At 50.6% G+C, this 18,623-nt stretch overlaps 1 protein-coding gene across 1 annotated transcript in view; it reads right to left on the reverse strand.

Annotated features, from left to right (window-relative positions):
- Positions 1-1,002: 1,002 nt before the first annotated feature.
- LOC118093641 (probable cation-transporting ATPase 13A5) overlaps positions 1,003-18,623 on the reverse strand; it is a 62,575-nt gene continuing 44,954 nt past the window's right edge. Inside the window, exons 18-30 of the mRNA XM_035133161.2 lie at positions 17,265-17,389; positions 15,670-15,830; positions 15,406-15,525; positions 14,912-14,991; positions 13,893-13,935; positions 13,093-13,202; positions 12,094-12,190; positions 10,479-10,551; positions 8,504-8,678; positions 6,183-6,370; positions 5,294-5,382; positions 4,978-5,058; positions 1,003-3,486 (exon numbers count right to left, since the gene is read on the reverse strand). Coding sequence (XP_034989052.2) covers positions 3,283-3,486; positions 4,978-5,058; positions 5,294-5,382; positions 6,183-6,370; positions 8,504-8,678; positions 10,479-10,551; positions 12,094-12,190; positions 13,093-13,202; positions 13,893-13,935; positions 14,912-14,991; positions 15,406-15,525; positions 15,670-15,830; positions 17,265-17,389 — 1,546 coding nt within the window. The 3' untranslated portion in view covers positions 1,003-3,282. The remainder of the gene's footprint in view (positions 3,487-4,977; positions 5,059-5,293; positions 5,383-6,182; positions 6,371-8,503; positions 8,679-10,478; positions 10,552-12,093; positions 12,191-13,092; positions 13,203-13,892; positions 13,936-14,911; positions 14,992-15,405; positions 15,526-15,669; positions 15,831-17,264; positions 17,390-18,623) is intronic.

The following is an 18,623-nucleotide window of genomic DNA, read 5'->3' on the forward strand; positions in this document are numbered from 1 at the left end:
AATAATTCGTGATAGAAACAATTGTTAGATACCCATGAAGTAGTTCATTCCTTTCTATAGGAGCAAAACCACAAAAATATGTATTGTTACTCTTTATGTTCCTTCCCTTGCTGCATGATATGTGCATAGACAATGGATGAACAGCAAAAAAAGGTTGTGTCACCTGATGTCAAGGAATTAATCGCCCCTATGAAAAGAACGGAATACGCAACAGGATCAAAAAAAAAGGAAAATGCAAAATTGAAATCACTATAGGACACCCATATTAAGAAAGGAGAGGAACGCCTGTTGGAGAATGTAAAATTAAAACCCAGTAAAGAGGCGTAGCAATCATCATCAAATATAAGAATCACCAGTATGTTTTTGAGGATGTATTAAAGAGCTTGAGCAGGAGATTCATCTTCAGCGGAAACCATTTGTATGGCGTAGAATGTCTCCTAAGGAGCATTTATACCTGTAATGACTACCAAAAAAATACCTTTTGAAAATAAGGAAATAAGTGTCTTAATAGATTCTAGTTGGAAAAGGAGGGCCTTCAATGGGTAAGGGGATTTCAATGGCATTTTGGACCCCCAAATTGCCCAATCAAGAGTAAAAGGGGGAAATGGTGCCTTACAAAATATATTATTAGACAATATAAAGCATGTTTTTCACCATCTAGAAAAAAGATTTTACATTTTTTAAATCCACTAGAATACCCATTGAATCCTTTGCTGGCCACATCTCTGAATGCCAGGATAGAATCTCAGGTGTGTGCCAAGAGCGACCCTGGACTGTTGGAATAGATTGATGATCAGACTCAGAAAGGAATCCAAGGTTTGCGCTTGGACCAGGGCTGGATTGAGGTTGGGTGAGGCCCTCAGCTACTTTGTCAACAACAAATGGTCATTGTTTTTCATGTTGAATATATGCTATCTGGTCATTGATGGACCTCATAGGTATCTCAAGCCATTTGCGCATCACAAAATAGGAGCCTACACAACACAAAACACTGTTGCTGTAAGTAGGATTTATTTTGTTGTTTATCTTACATTTTGGAAATGTACATACAAATGTCTTCTTCCCTTGAAAAATTTTTTGGGGGGTCCCCAAGAGAGTGGGGCCCTAAGCTAGAGCTTGTTTAGCTTTACGTATATATGTAAATCTGGCCCTGGTTTGGACAGTCTGGCATTGCAAAATGGACCGGCTTTTGTGGAACAAAATGGATCGGCTTTTGCCGCTGGAGACACAGCCAAGTGGAAGAAGCCAAGGAAGGAGATTCAGTCCAACTCCATTTTGCCTTCAGTTCTAGACCCACTTGGCTGGGAGGGGAATACACTGAAATCAGTGGGATGGTTTCCCTGGGGGATCTTGAAGCCGCCTCTTCCTCTTGCCACATCATAATACAAATAATAAAGACAATTATACATTCCACATTAAAATTTTTGTTGTTTTTTTTTAAATACATTTTATTCCAATTTCCCAAATTCAACAAATTAACAAAACCAATCTTTTATACAAAATCTTATATTCACATCTTTTACCTTGCTCCGCCGAGCTATGACTTCCCCCCCTCCCTTCATGCGGGTTTCTTGTTAATTCCCTTTTTTGCAGTTCCTTTTTTGACATATTGGTCAATTCGTAAGGTTTATTTTAATCCTGCGAGAGTTTTTAATGATCCACATTAAAAATTTTGAGGGGACTTCCTATGTTCTGGCTGGTTGGGAGAAATATATTTTTACTTGTTCTCTCTTGTTTTCCCCCAATATCATATTTCTGATCTTAACCCATTGTCTTATGACCCCAGTCACTGGTATCGACTTTCAATTGTGTTTAACAAATCCAAATTCTCTGGCTGGCCTCTGTTAAATTTTCTCCTACCAATAAAGAACCTACGTAAGGACTCTAGACGGGCTCTTGGGTACCCCATAAGCGATAAAGGAACAGGTGTTGTTTCTTTCTTATAACAGTTGGCTTTGGCATTTTGGCCTGGAGAGTCAGAAATTGCATCACACACCAGGTTCCTGTGGCTCAGGCAGGCCAAGGGGTGATATTCCTGAGGATTTAGCAAGTTTCACCTAGTTCCAGCCAGTTTACACAGAACATTTGCATTGGGCAAACCTCAGCCAAGGAGGTTCCTCGATCTAGGAGAGAAATCCCTTCAGGAACTTCCCCGGATGTCTCCGTGGGGTCTCTCTTTCGGAGAGCCAAGATGGCTTTTGGGTTGCAATCCTGCACTACTCTAGACATGTGGTTTGTATACTTATGGATGTGTGTTTGCCTTGTGCAATTATCAAAGTTTATTCTATATTTGAGACCTTCAGATTCCTTTAGCAATACAGAGGAGGAGCACATTAAACACCAACTTTCTGCCCGTGAGACAGAGAATTATTGCATCTAGCACCCAAGCCTTATGAGGAACGGTCAAGGGAGTCGGGTTGGGATAAGCCTAGAGAAGAGGAAACTGAGAAGGGGGACGCCTCAAGGGCTGCCCCATGGAAGGTTTCCTGCTGCCCCAGAAGGCAGGACCTGAACCCATGGCTTCAAGTTACAAAATGGAAGATTCCGACTCAACATCAGGAATTCCGACTCAACATCAGAAACAGTGATCGCTGTTTGAGAGGCGAACGGATGGCCTTGGGAGATGGAGAACTCGCCTTCCTTGCAAGCTTTTAAGCAGAGGTTGGACGGCCATCTCTCAGGGATTCTGTCGCTGAGATACCTGCCTTGCAGGGGGCTGGACTAGATGACTTTTGGGGTCCTTTCCAACCTGGCAACTCAATGACGTTCATCTTAATGCCAGTGAAGTCTTCCCTCTCCTTCCCCAACTCCCCAAACCTTGTCCTGCCCTCCAGATACACACAGATGCACCAACTTTGTGGCACATTTTTGCAAGTTGCAGAACTCCAAATAAATGGCTGGCAACAATCACATAAAAGAAAAAAATAACCACTTTATTCTCTTTGGGAAAGCAAAAATGCAGAGTTGGCTTTATTTTCCACACAGCGGACAGTGTTCCCTCGTGTAACCCTTCCGCTGGAGCAGCCTGGTCCCCGTGGAAGAGGCTGGAGTCCCTCCTTCCCTTGCGTGGGCACAGGGACCAGGCCCTAAATTTCCCCACTCAGGCAGGGCCAACAGCAAAATGCCCCCCTTGGCAGGGGAGAAACCTCCTTGAGCTGGATAAACAAAGGCAGGCTCCGTGTGCACAGTCAGAGGGGGTTCCCGTGGGTCTCTATCAGTCTCTCTGTGCACAAAAAGTCCCTTTGGGCAAGTCCTCCTGCGCCAGCCTGCGGCCTCCCCCAGCTAGTTCTTTTCGCCCGCCTCGTCATAGGCAGGGTTGATGTAAGCTTCACTCCTGGGCTCTTCTGCAAAGTCCTTCTGGTGGATGGGGGGCCACTTTGCGTCCTTCTCCAGCTGCCGCTGCAGCTTCCGGTACTGGCTGGAGGAGTGAAAGTGGAACAGCTCCTTGATCAGCAGCCAGAGGCGGTGGTTCTGCAGGATGCCGTCCTGCAAAGAACATGGGGGCGTGAGAAAGGGGCCCATCCAGTGGCCGACTAAATGACCCCAAGCAGGACCCAAGCACAAGAGCATCTCTCTTGCCTCCTGGCTTTCCAAAGCGTAGCTGCCTCCAATCCCCAAAGCATCTGGCGGCATAGAAGCTGCATGGGGGGAAAGTTGCCTCTTTGGGAATTCAGTGGCTAGATTGCTCACCGTGGCAAGATGGTTGGAGCCTACGGCACCGATCCTGGCCCGACTGCACTGGCTGCCACTTAGTTTCCAGGCCTCATTCAAAGTGCTGCTTTTGACCTCTAAAGCAGGGGTCGGCAAGGTTTACCGGCCATGGGCCAGATCACTTCCACTCTGCGCGTGCCCAGACACTGAAAACCACGCCTGCACAGAAGCAATTTTGGGCGTCTGGACATGCGCAGAGGCGATTTCCAGTATCTGTGCATGCGAAGACGCGGTTTCTGGCACTGCTCGGTGAGGGCGGGGGACTCGCCGAGTGGGTGGCTTGGTTCAGGGGCGGCTCGTGGGCCAGTAAAATGGTCTTTGTGGGCCGCATCTGCCCCATAGGCTGCACATTGCTGACCCCTGCTCTAAAGCCTTAAACGGCTCAGGACCACAATATTCCCCATGTGAACTGACCTGGATCGTAAGATCATCTTCTGAGGCCCATCGTCGTGTCCCTGCTCTACAAGAGGAGTGGCCACCAAGAACGGGGCCTTTTCTGTGGTGGCTCCCCGCTTGTGGAATGCTCTCCCCAAGGAAGTTCACCTGGCACCAGGTGAAAACGTTCCTCTTCAGTCAGGCGTTGGGATGAAGAACATTCTATGCCCTTTAAATGTGTTTGGGGTAGGGGGGTATTGAGGTTATTATTAGCAGGCATAGGCAAACTCGGCCCTCCAGTTGTTTTGGGACTACAATTCCCACCATCCCTGACCACTGGTCCTGTTAGCTAGGGATGATGGGAGTTGTAGTCCCAAAACATCTGGAAGGCCGAGCTTGCCTATGCCTGTTATTAAGATTAGGATTTTGTGTCTTCATTTTGTATTTGTATCTTGTAAACCGTCCTGTGGTTTTCAGATGGAGGGCAGTATATCAATTTAATAAATCATCATCATCATCTGTTGGTGAGCAGGAGGAGGATGCTGAGCCTGAGGGACCATTTTCCTGACCCTCTTTAACCCCCCCTCCAAATCCCCTCCACATCCCCTGAACCACCACCAGCAGGTTCCCACAACCACCGGGAGTAGGTAGCGCTTGGCTGGAAGGGAAAACTCTGAGCCAGTTACTGGGGAAACGAAAAGCCGCCGCTCAGAGGCTGAGCATCGGCCTTGCAAGCAGAAGCTCCCAGGTTCAATCCCCGCTGGGACTGAGAGACCCCCGCCTGAAATCGTGGGCAGCTGCTGCCAGCCAGTGTAGACAGCATTGAACTAGATGGGCCAGCAGCCGGACTTGGCGCAAGGCCGCTTCCTAAAAGCACGAGCGCCTGCTCACCTCCACGAAGAACGAGACGGCAAATGCCACCAGCAGCATCAGCAGCACATAAACCCTCCAGATGGTTGGGGTGCAGAGTAACTGTGAGAAAAGAGGTTGCAAGCTGGTTTAGGTCAGCCTGCCTGGCACCTGCCCCCTCCTTCCACCCCCCCACCCCCTTTGAGCCTGGCCCAGGGCTCTGCGTTTTGTCCTAAGCGGAGAGCATGGTGCTCCAATCTGGTGCCGGCTGCCCATATCCTCACGCTGAGGGGCGCTCTGGGTTCTCCTCACACTCTGAACAGGAGTCTCCCGCTGCCCCATGGCACTTCCGGCTCACCTCCAGCCCTTTGTAGATGGGGTCAAGGTCAGCGAAGAAAAAGAAAAGGGCGACTCCAAGTTGGACGCACAGCAGGCCAGAGAAGATATCTGGGGAATCAAGAAGACGAAGAGCCCCCAGTGAAACCCAGGAATTGGGGGGGGGGCTCTAGGATCAGGAAGAGCAACAGGAGATGGGAGGCAGCAATCAAGCAGGTTCCCATGTGCCCCTGGATGGACCTCAGGAAGGGCGGCTGGCCACGGGGGCTGCTCCTTCCTTCCTTCCTTCCTTCCTTCCTTCCTTCCTTCCTTCCTTCCTTCCTTCCTTCCTTCCTTCCTTCCTTCCTTCCTTCCTTCCTCTTTTGCCTGGCCCATATTTTGATCGCATGATGTACCGATTAATTCCCCAGGGTCCAAGAACTGAACCCGTTGAATCCGACCTAGTCGGATGCACAGAAAATCTGAGCAGAAATCTTGCTCCACTGAGCTCCAATTCAACAGGTAAGATCTGATTTTCACAAGGTCCAGCCATGGAAAAAGAAGAAAAGCTCTCGGACCCCCAGGGGGAAATAATTGGTACACAATGCAGTCAAAATATGGATCAAGTGAAAATGTTGATGAGCCCTCCCTCCCTCCCTCCCTCCCTCCATGGGACAACTGCAGAATGCGTGCCAAAGCAGATAATCTCAAAGGCCTTACAGGGGTGTGATAAGGAGCCAAGAAACAAGGCATGGAAAGTTCTCTGAGCACCGCAGGAGAATGCTACCTGGTCTGTGCCCACAACCAGGCCCCTGGCAAGGCTGGTCCTGGTGTATTGGGGCTCTGCTGGGTTGGGTGGGGCAGAAGTCATCATGAATCGAAAAGGCAGAAAAGGACGTAAGGGTCTGCTGCCCCCCCCCCAGTTAACTCACAGTTGGTGTAGATGGGCTTCCGGAAGGGTTTCCCCTTGGAGAAGACAAAGGCTGCGATGATGCAGTTGACGGTGACCAGTGCCCAGAGGGTGGTGTCCTCATAGCTCAGGACGAAGTGCTCCGGTGCCGTGGCGTTGCTGGCCGTCCCGTTGCCTGGAGATACAGGGTGGTCTGCAGTAGGGCACCCCCTGGAAGGAAGACCCCACCCCCACATCCAGCGTTACTTCCTCTGCCTCATTGTCCTGGTCAGATGCAGGTCAGAATGAAGAGGCAGGGGCAGATGCTGGCGAAGTTAACTATTCATTCAAGGAGATGGCATGCAACTCGGCAACCCTTCCCAGCAGGTCTTGGCCCTAAGGAACAGTTGCCAGGGCTGAAGGTCCCTGCCTTCTACCTAAGGCTCCTCCTCTCCCGGATGTTTCCCAAGCCATCTCAAACTGCATCTTTGCACCTCTGGTCGCTGTTCCGCTCTTCTCCTTATTCTAGGAGACCAGGGGAAGGGGAGCTTGTGGGAATGTTCAGGGTGACAGGAGAGGATATATTGTTTATTAATATCCTTCCTAACTTGCGCTAGCAAGAACCTTTACTTAGCAGAGTTACATTCCCCTTTTTACATGCAGAGCAGATAGCTGGTTGCAGGCTCGTGTGAGCCTCTCACCATTATACAATTCAGTCTGCCTCAGATTGAATTGTATAAAGGTAAAGGGACCCCTGACCATTAGGTCCAGTCGTGACCGACTCTGGGGTTGCACGCTCATCTCGCATTATTGGCCGAGGGAGCCGGCGTATAGCTTCTAGGTCATGTGGCCAGCATGACAAAGCCGCTTCTGGCAAACCAGAGCAGCGCACGGAAACGCCGTTTACCTTCCCGCTGTAGCGGTTCCTATTTATCTACTTGCATTTTGACGTGCTTTTGAACTGCTAGGTTGGCAGGAGCTGGGACCAAGCAACGGGAGCTCACCCCGTCACAGGGATTCGAACCGCCGACCTTCTGATCAGCAAGCCCTAGGCTCAGTGGTTTAACCCACAGTGCCACCTGTAGGTTTGTATAGTATAGTTCCTGGTAAATTCCCTTTAATCCCTCTTAAAAGAATAAAGACGCCACAATCTTATTTAAAGTCAATAAAAGAAATTTACTTACATCAGTTCACCGTGTGATCCCTGAAGGCAGACTTAGTTAAAAATATGTACATGTGGATCTACCCCATATGGAGGTATAATCCGAGTGCTTATGCTAGCAGAGAAGCTAGCAGAGCAGTCCTAGCTTAAGGTTGGTCAAACGATGAAGGAAGTCAAAGAGAGAGAGAGGTGTGCTGCATGACTCGCCCTTTTGTTACCTGGACACAGGGCGCGGCTTCTCGCTCGTGGGGCTCTACTGCGGCGCCGGCCTGCAGCGCAGCCAGAGCCGCCGCCACGGCAGGAGCCAGAGCCGAAGCTGGGCCGGGCACGCAGCTGGCCGCTAGCCTGGCCGCCTTCTACATGTGCTTCCAGCCGGCCTGAGGCAAAGCCGGAGCCGGAGCGGTACCGGAGCAGCGGCAGCAGCAGCAGCGCCTGGAGATCAGCAGCGCTGGCAAGAAGCCTCACGGGCCATGCTGTAGCTGGCACTCCCCTTTGCCAACAACCGCCGGAAGGTGGGCGCTGCAGAGAGGAACAGGGTCCTAGTGCCCCTGCTCCGCTTGCTTTGCTCCCTGCTCTCCCGAGCGGCACGGCTGGCGGGGGGAAAAGGGAGGCCTCCGCGCAGCTCCCCCACTTGCTGGGGCACCCCTCAGCACCCCTCAGCACCCTGGCGCCCCGCGCCACTAGAATCAAAGGGCGAGCTGGCCCTGCCTGGACAGGTAAGGTCATGCCCACGTTCTATCACATGGAAAAGGAAGGATGCTCCAGCCAGGAACAGGAAGTTTTGACTGGCTGGACCAAACATTCCCTCGCATGTCTTCTCTAGCATTACAAGGAATGTTGTACTTGGCTGCCTCTCATGGATCACATCTCACAGAGCTAAAACTCTGTTGTCCCTTCGGCACCCAGCACCATCTCCCAATTCTTTTTTTTTTAAAGGAGATACTTTGCAGCTCAAAAGGATGAGGCCTCTAACCTCGCCACAAACAGATCAGAAGGAAGGCTCCACCCAGGGAGCAGAGGCAGCCTGGGGGAGCTCCAAGGGAGATTTTGCCCCCCCCCACCCTCCCACTGCTGCCTCTGGGAAGAAGGGGAGCCTCTACCCTTCGACACCAGCAAGAGGGAAATGGCACCCCCTGGCCACCCACCCCAGCCCACCTCTAAGCCTCTCCCTGGGAGGTGCGTTCTTTGGATGGGAGCCTCACCTGTGGCTGCGCACAACAGAGTACCAGGGCTGCTGCTTCACATACAGGAAGGCGAAGACTTGGACGATGAGGGTGAAGAGGACGTTGAGGATGATGGAGAGCAGGAGCGACGGGGAGAGGAGCCGCCCGGGGGGTCGGTAGGGGGCCAGCTTGGGGTAGGCGTGGGTCAGGCTCACTGTGGGGAGAAAGACATGGCATGGAGAAAGCGAAGAGAGAAAGGTTGCCCTTCCCTCTACCCTAACAATATATATTTTTATTATTATTCAATTTTAATTACAATGATCCAAAACAGCCACATTATCCGAATACCAAATTACAATACAATACAATTAAATAGCCAATTATTCAAATACCAAATTAAACAATATTGGGGAACGTCTTGTGTGCTGGATTTCAGGGTGCAAAGTTCTTATTTCTTTATGCTTCCATAATCTTGATCAATCCAATTACAACAGTTCCGATCTTGGTCCTTTATTCTACAGCCCCTGGTTTCACGGATTTTGTTCGTAATTGCATATTTAATAAATTTTATTTCTGCAAGAGGAGTTTATGAGGAGTTTATGTCCTGTAACTTTCTGTGTGAGATGTTTGTTTTCCCTTTGTTTCTTCATTCTCCCTGTTGTAATCCAACAAATTCGGCTCTTTGCTTCCACTTTTTCGCTCTCTCTTCTCTTCGCTGCTCACAAGGGCTGCATGTTTCCATGCGCCATTTTGTCTGTCAAAGTCTAACAAAAGGTCTGGCGTCCGGCCATACGGAGGCGGAGCTAGCTGCTCTGGCACCCAGAGCAGTGCACCTAAGGACAGGGCAAGCCGCCCACGGCAAGTGTCCTGGGGGGGGGGACCTATGATGAGCAGCGAGCATCCCAGGGGGGCCACGCCCGGGGGAGGCCTGGCGATGTCACCCCCCTCAGGGATGACCCCTGGGGTGGACCACCCCCACCGCACCCCCCTCCTCCACCACTGCCGCCATAGCCCTGGGCAGGTCTCCAACTTAGCTTTCTCATCCCACACTCAGCGGCTAGTGATCTGGCATCCCACCAAAGCGATGGTAGATCTTCAAAAGCCATAGCCCTCCTTGTGATTCAGTGGAAGCTCGATGCTTTAAATCAGGGCTCAGCAAAAAAATTCAGAGGGCAATTGGGCCAGATCTGGCCCGCAGATCGTAGTTTGCCGACCCCTGCTTTAAATTGTATCAACTCTCTCTCCTAACACTAGAACTGGTGGACAGCCAACGAATATGGGAAGATTCAGGATGAATCAAAGAACGTCCTCCTTCATGCAGCGCATCGTTAATCTGTGGAACTCCCTCCCGCAGGAGGAAGTGATGGCCAGCAACTTGGATGGCTTTTAAGAAGGATGAGACCCGTTCAGGGAAGGGGAGAGCGCTATTGATGGGGATCAACCGAGATGGCTGTGCTCGGCCTCCACAGACAAAAGCCACAGGAGGAGAGAGCTGCTCTTATGCTCAGGATTCCCATTGGGGCTTCTGGCTGCCCACAGAGAGAACAGGATGCTGGATTAGAGGGGCCATGGGCCTGATCCAGCAGCTTCTCATGTTCTTAAAGACAAATTGCTCTTCTGCCCCACACGCCGCCAGCAAGTAATGTGGGTGGAGATGAAGAAGGAGAGCTGGCCTGGAGGAGTCAGCCAAGGGGAACAGGAGGCTTTGCTGAAAGCAAGATGCTTGCTCCAGGGAGAGTTCTCAGGAAGGTGAAGTGGTGGAGCTCAGGCTTGGGGGCTGCCCCACAACCGTGGAAAGCCCTTCTCTCTCCCAAGCTTTGCCAGAATTTGAACTTCTTGAGCGCTGCTCATTCAGGTTGGGGTAAGCCAAATTCGGGCTCCCTTCAGCTCAAGAGGGAATTTGTGGGTTTCACATCTGACTGTGCACCTTCCTTGTAGCAGCGGCCCCAACCCCCAACCCCCAAGGGAACTCGCCTGCTTAATACACGGCCCCATAAGCCAGTGATCTGCTTACTTGTTAGGCACACGACGAGGGTGATGGCGACATCTTGAAGGAGGTACTGCATATTCCCAAAGATCTGCAGTTGCTAAAAGTGGGGCAGAGGGAGAGAATGAGTTCCTGGAGGGCTCTCAGCCCTGCCGCTTGTGCTCAGATTGTTACCCAGATTGTTACGGAATTAACTCAGACCGAGCGGGAGGGTCGACGGGCCTTTGCAACAGCACCCAAAGATCTCTTGCCGGGACTGGATTCGCACACGGGTCCACGCTCCACTGCGGCAAAATAACTTCCCTCCCTTACAGGATCCCAGGCACCAAACACATTGCTCCTTTAGGCTGAGGCTTTTTAGAAAGATGAGAACCACTGTGGATCAAGTGCCTGACTGCGACCTGGGGAGAGACCTGGGTTCAAATCTCTCACTCGGAAATGAAGCTCGCTGAGGGGGAGGAGGAGAATATAGAAACCACCGCGAGCTCCTTGGAGGAAATGTAATTAATAGTACTATTGCATTAGTATATTAATTATAGTAAAAATAAAATAAAATAAAATAAAGGACTCTGTGCTTCTCTGTAATGCCTTCATTTCTCTTCAGCTAAGCCATTGTCTCCCTCCAAGCTAGGACTACAGTTTAGGGCACGGGTGTCAAACACAAGGCCCGGGGGCCAAATCCGGCCCGCCAGACCTCGTCATGTGGCCCGCCGAGCACCCCAGCTAGCGGGACCCAGCAGTGGGACCTTGCTGCTGAAGCGCCGCGCCAACAAAGCGCCGACAAACAGCTGGGGCCGGGGAAATGCTTTTTGCCCCTGGGTCCCTTCGCGCTCTTTTCTGGCGCTGAATCAAGGCGGCGACCCCCCCTTCCCTTTCTTTCTTCCTCTCTCTCGTTCTTATTCTTTATTTCCCTCTACTTCCTTCCTTATTTCTCCCTTTCTGTCTTCTCTCCCGCTTTCTTTTTCTTTCCTTCTTTATTCCCTTCCTTATTTCCTACTCTTCTTTCTCTCACCTCTTTCCTTCCTTCCTCTCTCCCTCCCACTCCCTCTTTTCTTCCTCCCTCCCCTCCCCTCCCTCTCCCTCTCCTCAGAAACATAGGATGCTGCTTTATACTTCTGGCCCTTAAACCCTGGAACCAGGAGAGCAGCTCCAGTGAGTCAACCTCAGCCAGTCCCTTTGGTGAAGGGTGGTGGCTCACTGGCAGAAGATCTGTCCTGCATGCAGAAGGATCCCAGCATCTCCAGGTACTAGTAGCTCTGCAAAGGTCCTGCATGAAACCCTAGCGAGCCTCCACCACCCAGTGCAGTTACCAAAAATCATTTTTCAATAAATTGTACAATAATTGTACATTTGAATATCTACTTGCCATTATTCTGACTATGTTTCTGCTTTCAGAGCTAGTTATTACTTACATTATTACAAAAAACAGTAATAATTGAATGCAGTGACAATAATTTATGATAATAAAGAGTGGACACATAGTCCTACAGATACAACCGGCCCTTTGAGGGTGACCAAACTGCTGATGCGGCCCCCGATGAATTTGAGTTTGACACCCCTGGTTTAGGGGCACGTGCCGTCAGTCACCCACCATTCGGCCTTTGGATGATCTACACCTGTCAATATTTACATCCGTACGTACCCAATACAGCAGAGCAGTGCCGATGAACTGGTTCATCCCGTACAGGGTCAGGTATTTAATCACCGAGAAGGAGGACACGAGGGCCGCGCGACCTTCCCTGGGGAAGAGAAAGAGGCAGCTCAAGTGCAGAAGGACAACTCGGCAAGCAGCTAGGCTTGCCAGGGCAAGTGCCAGGAGTGTGCCAGTCCCTGTGGGCAGCACCAGGACAGAAGGAAGCGTTCTAATAATTTTAAGGTCTCAAATACAGAATATTCATAAATGCACACATATCTAAATATATGAACCATGCATCTGAAATAGTACGGGAGAGCAATCCTGAAGCCATTCTGATTCTCCCAATGACCTCAAATATTCCCCTGCAGAAAGGGAGGCAAATGGGGAAAGCCTTCCCATTGCCTTTTCGCTTACAAATCCTGTCTTAAGGGCGTATTTGTGTATGAATAGGGTGAGCCTGTGAGCTGGATTCAGGAAACTAAAATACTGGCCATCACCAAAGAAAGAACAGAATGCCCAGGTAATCAGTGACCATTGTCAGGTATCCTGGCAGGCAGGATTTCTGCTGAAGACCGCCTCCTTCTGTGATGATGTTTTTGGGGGTGGTCTTGGGGCACAGTAATAATAATAATAATAATAATAATAATAATAATAATAATAATAATAATTTATTATTTATACCCCGCCCAGTTTCAAAAGTCTGTATAAGGGCTTGCGCACCATTGTTCTGGGTTCCTCCTCCCTCCTGCGTGTGGGGGGAGCACCCTGTTGCAACAGTCCTTTGAATAAAGATCAGGCTTACGTACTAGCCTTCTCAATATTTTCTGGTTGGCCTCTGTTTTCTCCTTATGGACTCTATAGTGGCTCTTGGGAAAAGGAGCAGCTTTTCTTATAACAGAAGGAAGGAGGCAACAGAGGAGAGCCACACTGGATCCCACAAGGCGCCTCCGGAGAGGTTTGGCGTGGCGGGAACAAAGCCACGAAAGCGAAGGAGGCAAAACCCACCTGATCAGTTCCGGCACACACTCGATGTTTGGGATTTGGGAGGTGAAAGGAGAGGCCACGGAGGCCTCTTGCTCGGAGAGGGAGATCCCGGCGTGAGCCATCTTCAAGGCCTGAAAGAGCAGCAGCAACAACAACATCAGCCCCCGCCCCCATTAAATCTCAGATACAGTGGTGCCTTGCTAGACAAAATTAATTTGTTCCACGGGTCAATTCGTGTAACAAATTTTTGTCTAGCGAGTCCCAGTTTCCCATAGGAATGCATTGAAACTTAATTAATGCGGTCCTATAGGCTCTGGGGGACTGGCGACGGCATGCGAAGGGGCTTCGGAGAAGGTCTCCGAATCCCCGTCCGATGCCGGCTGTGTGCGAGGCGGCTGGGGGAGAAGCTCTCTTCTCCCAGCCACCGCCTTGCCTGACTCCCCCGACATGGAGCGCAGCTTCGGAAGCCTCCGAAACTGCACCCCATGCCATCTGCAGTGGGGTTTCTTCGTCGTTTGCCCCCCCCCCCTCCGGGGAACGCAAGCGGCGAAAAACTCCCGCTGCTAACTGCCTTTGGCTGGGGTCTGGTGGCGATAGCGGCAAGAAGGGGTCCTCCCCTTCTTGCCGCTGTCGTCAAGCCTATTCGTATAGCGGAAAATTCGTCTTACAGGGCATTCGTCTAGCGAGGCACCACTGTAGAATCAAGAGAATTGTAGGAACAGGAATTGCCTTTTTAGGACCCACCACGCCCGTGGGGAAAGGGATCCGGGTGGGTCACAAGCTTTATTATTATTATTATTTAACAAAATCTAATTACCTACCCCACAGTCGTTGGCTCCATCTCCACACATCCCCACGTAGTAGCTAGGAGACAGGAGGGAACATCAGTTGAAAGTTCAGTTTTTTAATTTAAAAAACCTCCCCCCCCATTAATTTTCAGGAAAAAATGTTATGCAAAACTTCTTTTTTAAAAGTGTCATTTGTGCATGAAGACGCACATACTCAGAGCATGCTTCCAGCTATTGGGGGCATTTATCCCATTTATTGTGGGATGGGTGAAAGTCAAGCGGGGAAGTTTTTTTAAGCATCCACATAATGTCATTGGCATAAAATTATCAGCCTGCATCCCTTCCCCCTCGCACCTGGATTCACAGCCTTTCTGGTCAAAAGCTGATCAATTAAGAAAACAGAGCTGCTGCCAATGAGCGGCTTGCAATATCTGAACCACCCCTTCACAATACTGTATAAAGCCTTGGGTGCCCCCAAATGGTCTGCAGGGATGGGGACCTGTCTCAATGTGGAGGGTAGCAGCCAGGGTCACCCACAGAGCCCCATGGGGTTGGGGGAATAAACCCCAAACAGTTTTACTGCAACAAGGAGGCAGGGGGGGGGGGTCTGCAAGATCAACAATGGTTTTGAAATGCTATGTTGTTTTTTTGTTTCCTTGCATGCCGTTGAAGGTGGGACTTAGTAGGCGACTGTGATAAATTACCCTGTTTAACGATGTACTTTTTGAATTTTTACAATGACAAAGACTGCTAATGACCTTTCAGGAGCATTGGGATGGACTGAGATAAACGGGCACTGCATTAAGATTATATGTGCTAAATGCCTTTGCTAACTCTGCAGTACGTCTTTTTACAGGAATGTTGCCTTCGGTTCCTTTTATTTCTCCTATTTCTCGCATGCATCTGTAGTAAGATGTCCCTTTCACAAAAGGGGAGGCGATGTTATGAGAAGGGAGTAGCGGTCTGTGCCCCTCGCTCTCCCCAGAGAAAGCTCCTTCTCCCCGACCCCCAAGCTCCGCTCCCAGAATCTCGAGGGCAAGGAAGGAACCTACTCTAGCTTCTGAAATTCTTCCACAAGGCTGGACTTCTGCGCTGGAGACATCCTGGCAAACACGGTTGCGTTCAGAAGAATCTGAATGGGCGGGGTATAAATAATAAATTAATAAATAATAATAAATTATTATTATTATTATTATTATAATCTGTGGATAGAAGAAAAACCCACATGGAATCATAGAATTGTAGAGTGTCCTGGGGGAGGCCAGGGAGGCCGGAGCAGAGGAGGCAATGAAATCTGGGAGCGCCAAATAACATTTGTGGCGTGGACAGAAGATCAAGACAGCCCACCCTGAAAGCGCAGAATGCTTATTGCTTCACAAGACACACATCCGGAGGCCTCTTCCGCCCAAAGAAAGTCTCGCCTTGCAGGCTGGTTCCAAGGAAGCGCCCTTAAGGATGCGTCCTGGTCTCAATGGGGGACCTCTTCCTCATTCCCTCTTCCCCCCACCAGCCCTAAGGACCACCCACCGCCTCCCCCACAGCGTACCTTTGGCAGGAGACTGCCGAAGTGTTTCACGAGGACGTGATAGGTGTACCCGTTCAAGGCGAAGTGGAAGTTGCTGTCTTTCCCACTAGCGTTAGAGATGTCAATGGAGATGTCAGGAGTCTGGAAGTCAGGAATGACGCCCCGGTGACTTATTTCAGAATTTGCGCAATTGGAAGCATCTCAGCCAAACGGCGTCAGAAGCTTGGGGGCGCACCCATTCCACCCAGATTGAACCTATGCGAAGCTCTGGAGCTCCTGCCTTACTGGGGTTTCGTTGGTATTGGGTCCCTCCTCCATCAGCTGCCAGGTAACGGAGGCCCGGTTGGAGCCCTCTGGCTCCCTGGCTTCTACGAGGATCACTCTGCTGTCAATGGAGAACATCCCACAGTTCTTGGCGACTGTGATGGCTGTCTGAAGATTGTCACCTGGAAGCGAGGGGAAGGAAGGAAGGAAGGAAGGAAGGAAGGAAGGAAGGAAGGAAGGAAGGAAGGAAGGAAGGAAGGAAGGAAGGAAGGAAGGAAGTCTGTGGGGCTGTTTGCAGGGTTCATTTGCCTCCCCGTGGGCCTCCAGGACCTCAAAAACCACGGCTGCCCTTCTGCACACCCAAAGGGACTTTGGGCTTCTGTGTATTGAACAGCAGCAATCTTCTCCCTCCCATTGCCGGTAACTAGCTGAAGGTCTCCTACTGAAAGCCCAAAGGCTTCTCCAAATGAGCTTTGCACAGAGCATTCATCCTGACTTGCTTGCGCAAAGCTTCATGGAGCATTTGTTCTGATATTTTTTGGAGGGCAGGTTATAGAACAATGAGCATTCGTTCTGCACTCATCCTGATTTGCTGACAGGGTGTTGACACGTCTTGCCTTCATCATCCATTCACCCCACACTTTTCAATGCATTTCGCAGTCATTTTCCAAACGGGAAGAAAAGGGTTTTTCTTTGCGGCTCTGGGCCAAGAGAGAGCTTTCCTCCACTTAAAATGTGCACACCTGCATCCCACAAAATACTGGCAGTCTGCAGGTGGCAGAAAACCCTTGAACCAAACCCCGCTTTGGGACCACCATCTTGTTTCTATTCGACACCATCCAGAACGGCTTAATCTGTTGGAAGAATCAGGCTCAAAAGCTCAAACCCTGCGTGCATTTAGCCAAAGGTTTGCAAATGCCAGTATATGATCACAAAAGGAGGAGAAAAGCTTCATTTCTTGGGAAAGCTGTCAACTACATTGCAGTTCCAGCCTGCCTCTACCCTCGCCTATGATTTTTAGAGACTGAGCCCAGGGCCGGCGCATCCATTGAGGAGAACTAGGCAGTTGCCTAGGGCGCCAAAATGGAGGGGGCGCTGGCACGATGGGGAGTGCTGCTGGCTTCGCAGGACTCGCTCTGCCACGTGGCCGCTGCACCCCAATGCCACCTACCCACATCCAGGGCCGGTGCAGCCCAGGCGTGCCCGGAGCAGCCCCTTCCTGCGCCGCACGTGCGCCAGAGCCGGGCCTTTGGCTCCAGGCGCCATCGACGTGCTCTACTTCTCGGGCAGGCGGGAGCAGCTGCTGTTGCACCCAGGGGTCCATGACTAAAGCAACCCAGCCGTTGACGGCGCAGGTAAGCGAGAGGGGCACTGGAAAGGGAAGGGGGTGAAGGCTGGGTCAGGCCCGCAGGGAGGAGGCAGACGCCCGGGGGGGGGCGCCATAAGGTGGCAGCCCTGACTGAGCCTCACGTATGTTTGCATCAGTAAAGGCCTGATCTCTCCCCCCCCCAGTTAAAGCCTTTGGGAAACCCCAGGTAGGGAGAACCCCTTGCAAACCCTTTGCAAATGCACAAACACACAACCAAGAGCTGCCCCCCCAACCGCAACCTACCTACCTGTGACCATGACGCTGCGGATGCGAGCCAAGCTGAGTTCTTCCAGGACAGCCAGGGTCTCGATCTTCAGCCGATTCTCCATGACCAGGAGACCCAAGAAGGTCAGGTCGGACTCCAGCTTGTCTCTGGAAGGAAAGAGGGGAGTGTGAGGGGCTTCTGAAGGGGCCCAGAGGAGCTGCTGGACCCAGAGAGGCCTAGGGGGGGGGCTGCTCTGGAGCAGGGCCTTGAGGTGGCCGGCCCCACAGAAAGTCCTCTATGAAGCTGTCCCCCACTATGCCGCTGGCTGCCAGTGAGGCTCATCCACAGTTACGTTATAAGAAAAATACTGCTCCCTTTCCCTTATGGGGTATCCAAGATCCCATATAGAGTCCATATAGGTTCTCTATCAGTAGGAGAAAATAACAGAGGACAACCAGAGAATACTGAGAACCAAAGCAGCTAGTAAGTCTGATCTGTTGCAACTGGGTCCCCCGCTCACCCCACGCAGGGAGGGAGGAGAGGAACCTAGAACAATGGTGTGCAAACTCTTATGCAGTCATACCTCGGTTTAAGGGAGTCAAGGCAATAAGCAACTATTTTACTTTTAAAAGACAACTGAAGGCGGCCCTGTTTAGGGAAATTTTTAATGTTTGATGCTGTATTGTTTTTAATATTCGGTTGGAAGCCGCCCAGAGTGGCTGGGAAAACCCAGCCAGATAGGCGGGTATAAATCATAAATTATTATTATTATATAGTATTTTCAGTTTAAGTACTCCGCGGACCTGTCTGGAACGGATTAATCCACTTTCCATTACTTTCAATGGGAAAGTTCACTTCAGGTTAAGTACGCTTCAGGTTAAGTACAGACTTCTGGAACCAATTGTGTACTTAAACCGAGGTACCACTCTATGGACATTTGAAAATTGCCTCCCCTGTAGCTCAAGACCACCACCCCCCCAGAACATCAAACATACATCACTGAAGAAAACCTGCCTGCCAGGATACCTGATTATGGTCACTGATTGCTTTTACCTGGGCATCCTGGCCATTTTTCGTGTGATGGTAAATACTCAGTTACAGGGCTGTCTTAAGCATATACGGCTCCAGGGTGCAAGGATCCGCCCGGCGCCCCCCCCCCCCGGTTGCCCAGTCCCAGGCGCGCAGGAGGGTGGAGCAGGCTGGCCACCTCAGCATCTTTACTGACACTATCTCTACCCCCTTAATTATTCTTTCCTGCTGGCTACTACCACTTATAATTCTAGCCAGTCAAAACCACTTAAAAGCAGAACCCTTAAATCGAAAACATATATTTTTAACAACACTAACAGCTCTACAAACAACTCTCATCATAACCTTCACAGCTCAGAGTTTATTTTATTC

This window comes from Zootoca vivipara, chromosome 5 (assembly GCF_963506605.1).
Source record: "Zootoca vivipara chromosome 5, rZooViv1.1, whole genome shotgun sequence".
NCBI classification, from domain to species: Eukaryota; Metazoa; Chordata; class Lepidosauria; order Squamata; family Lacertidae; genus Zootoca; species Zootoca vivipara.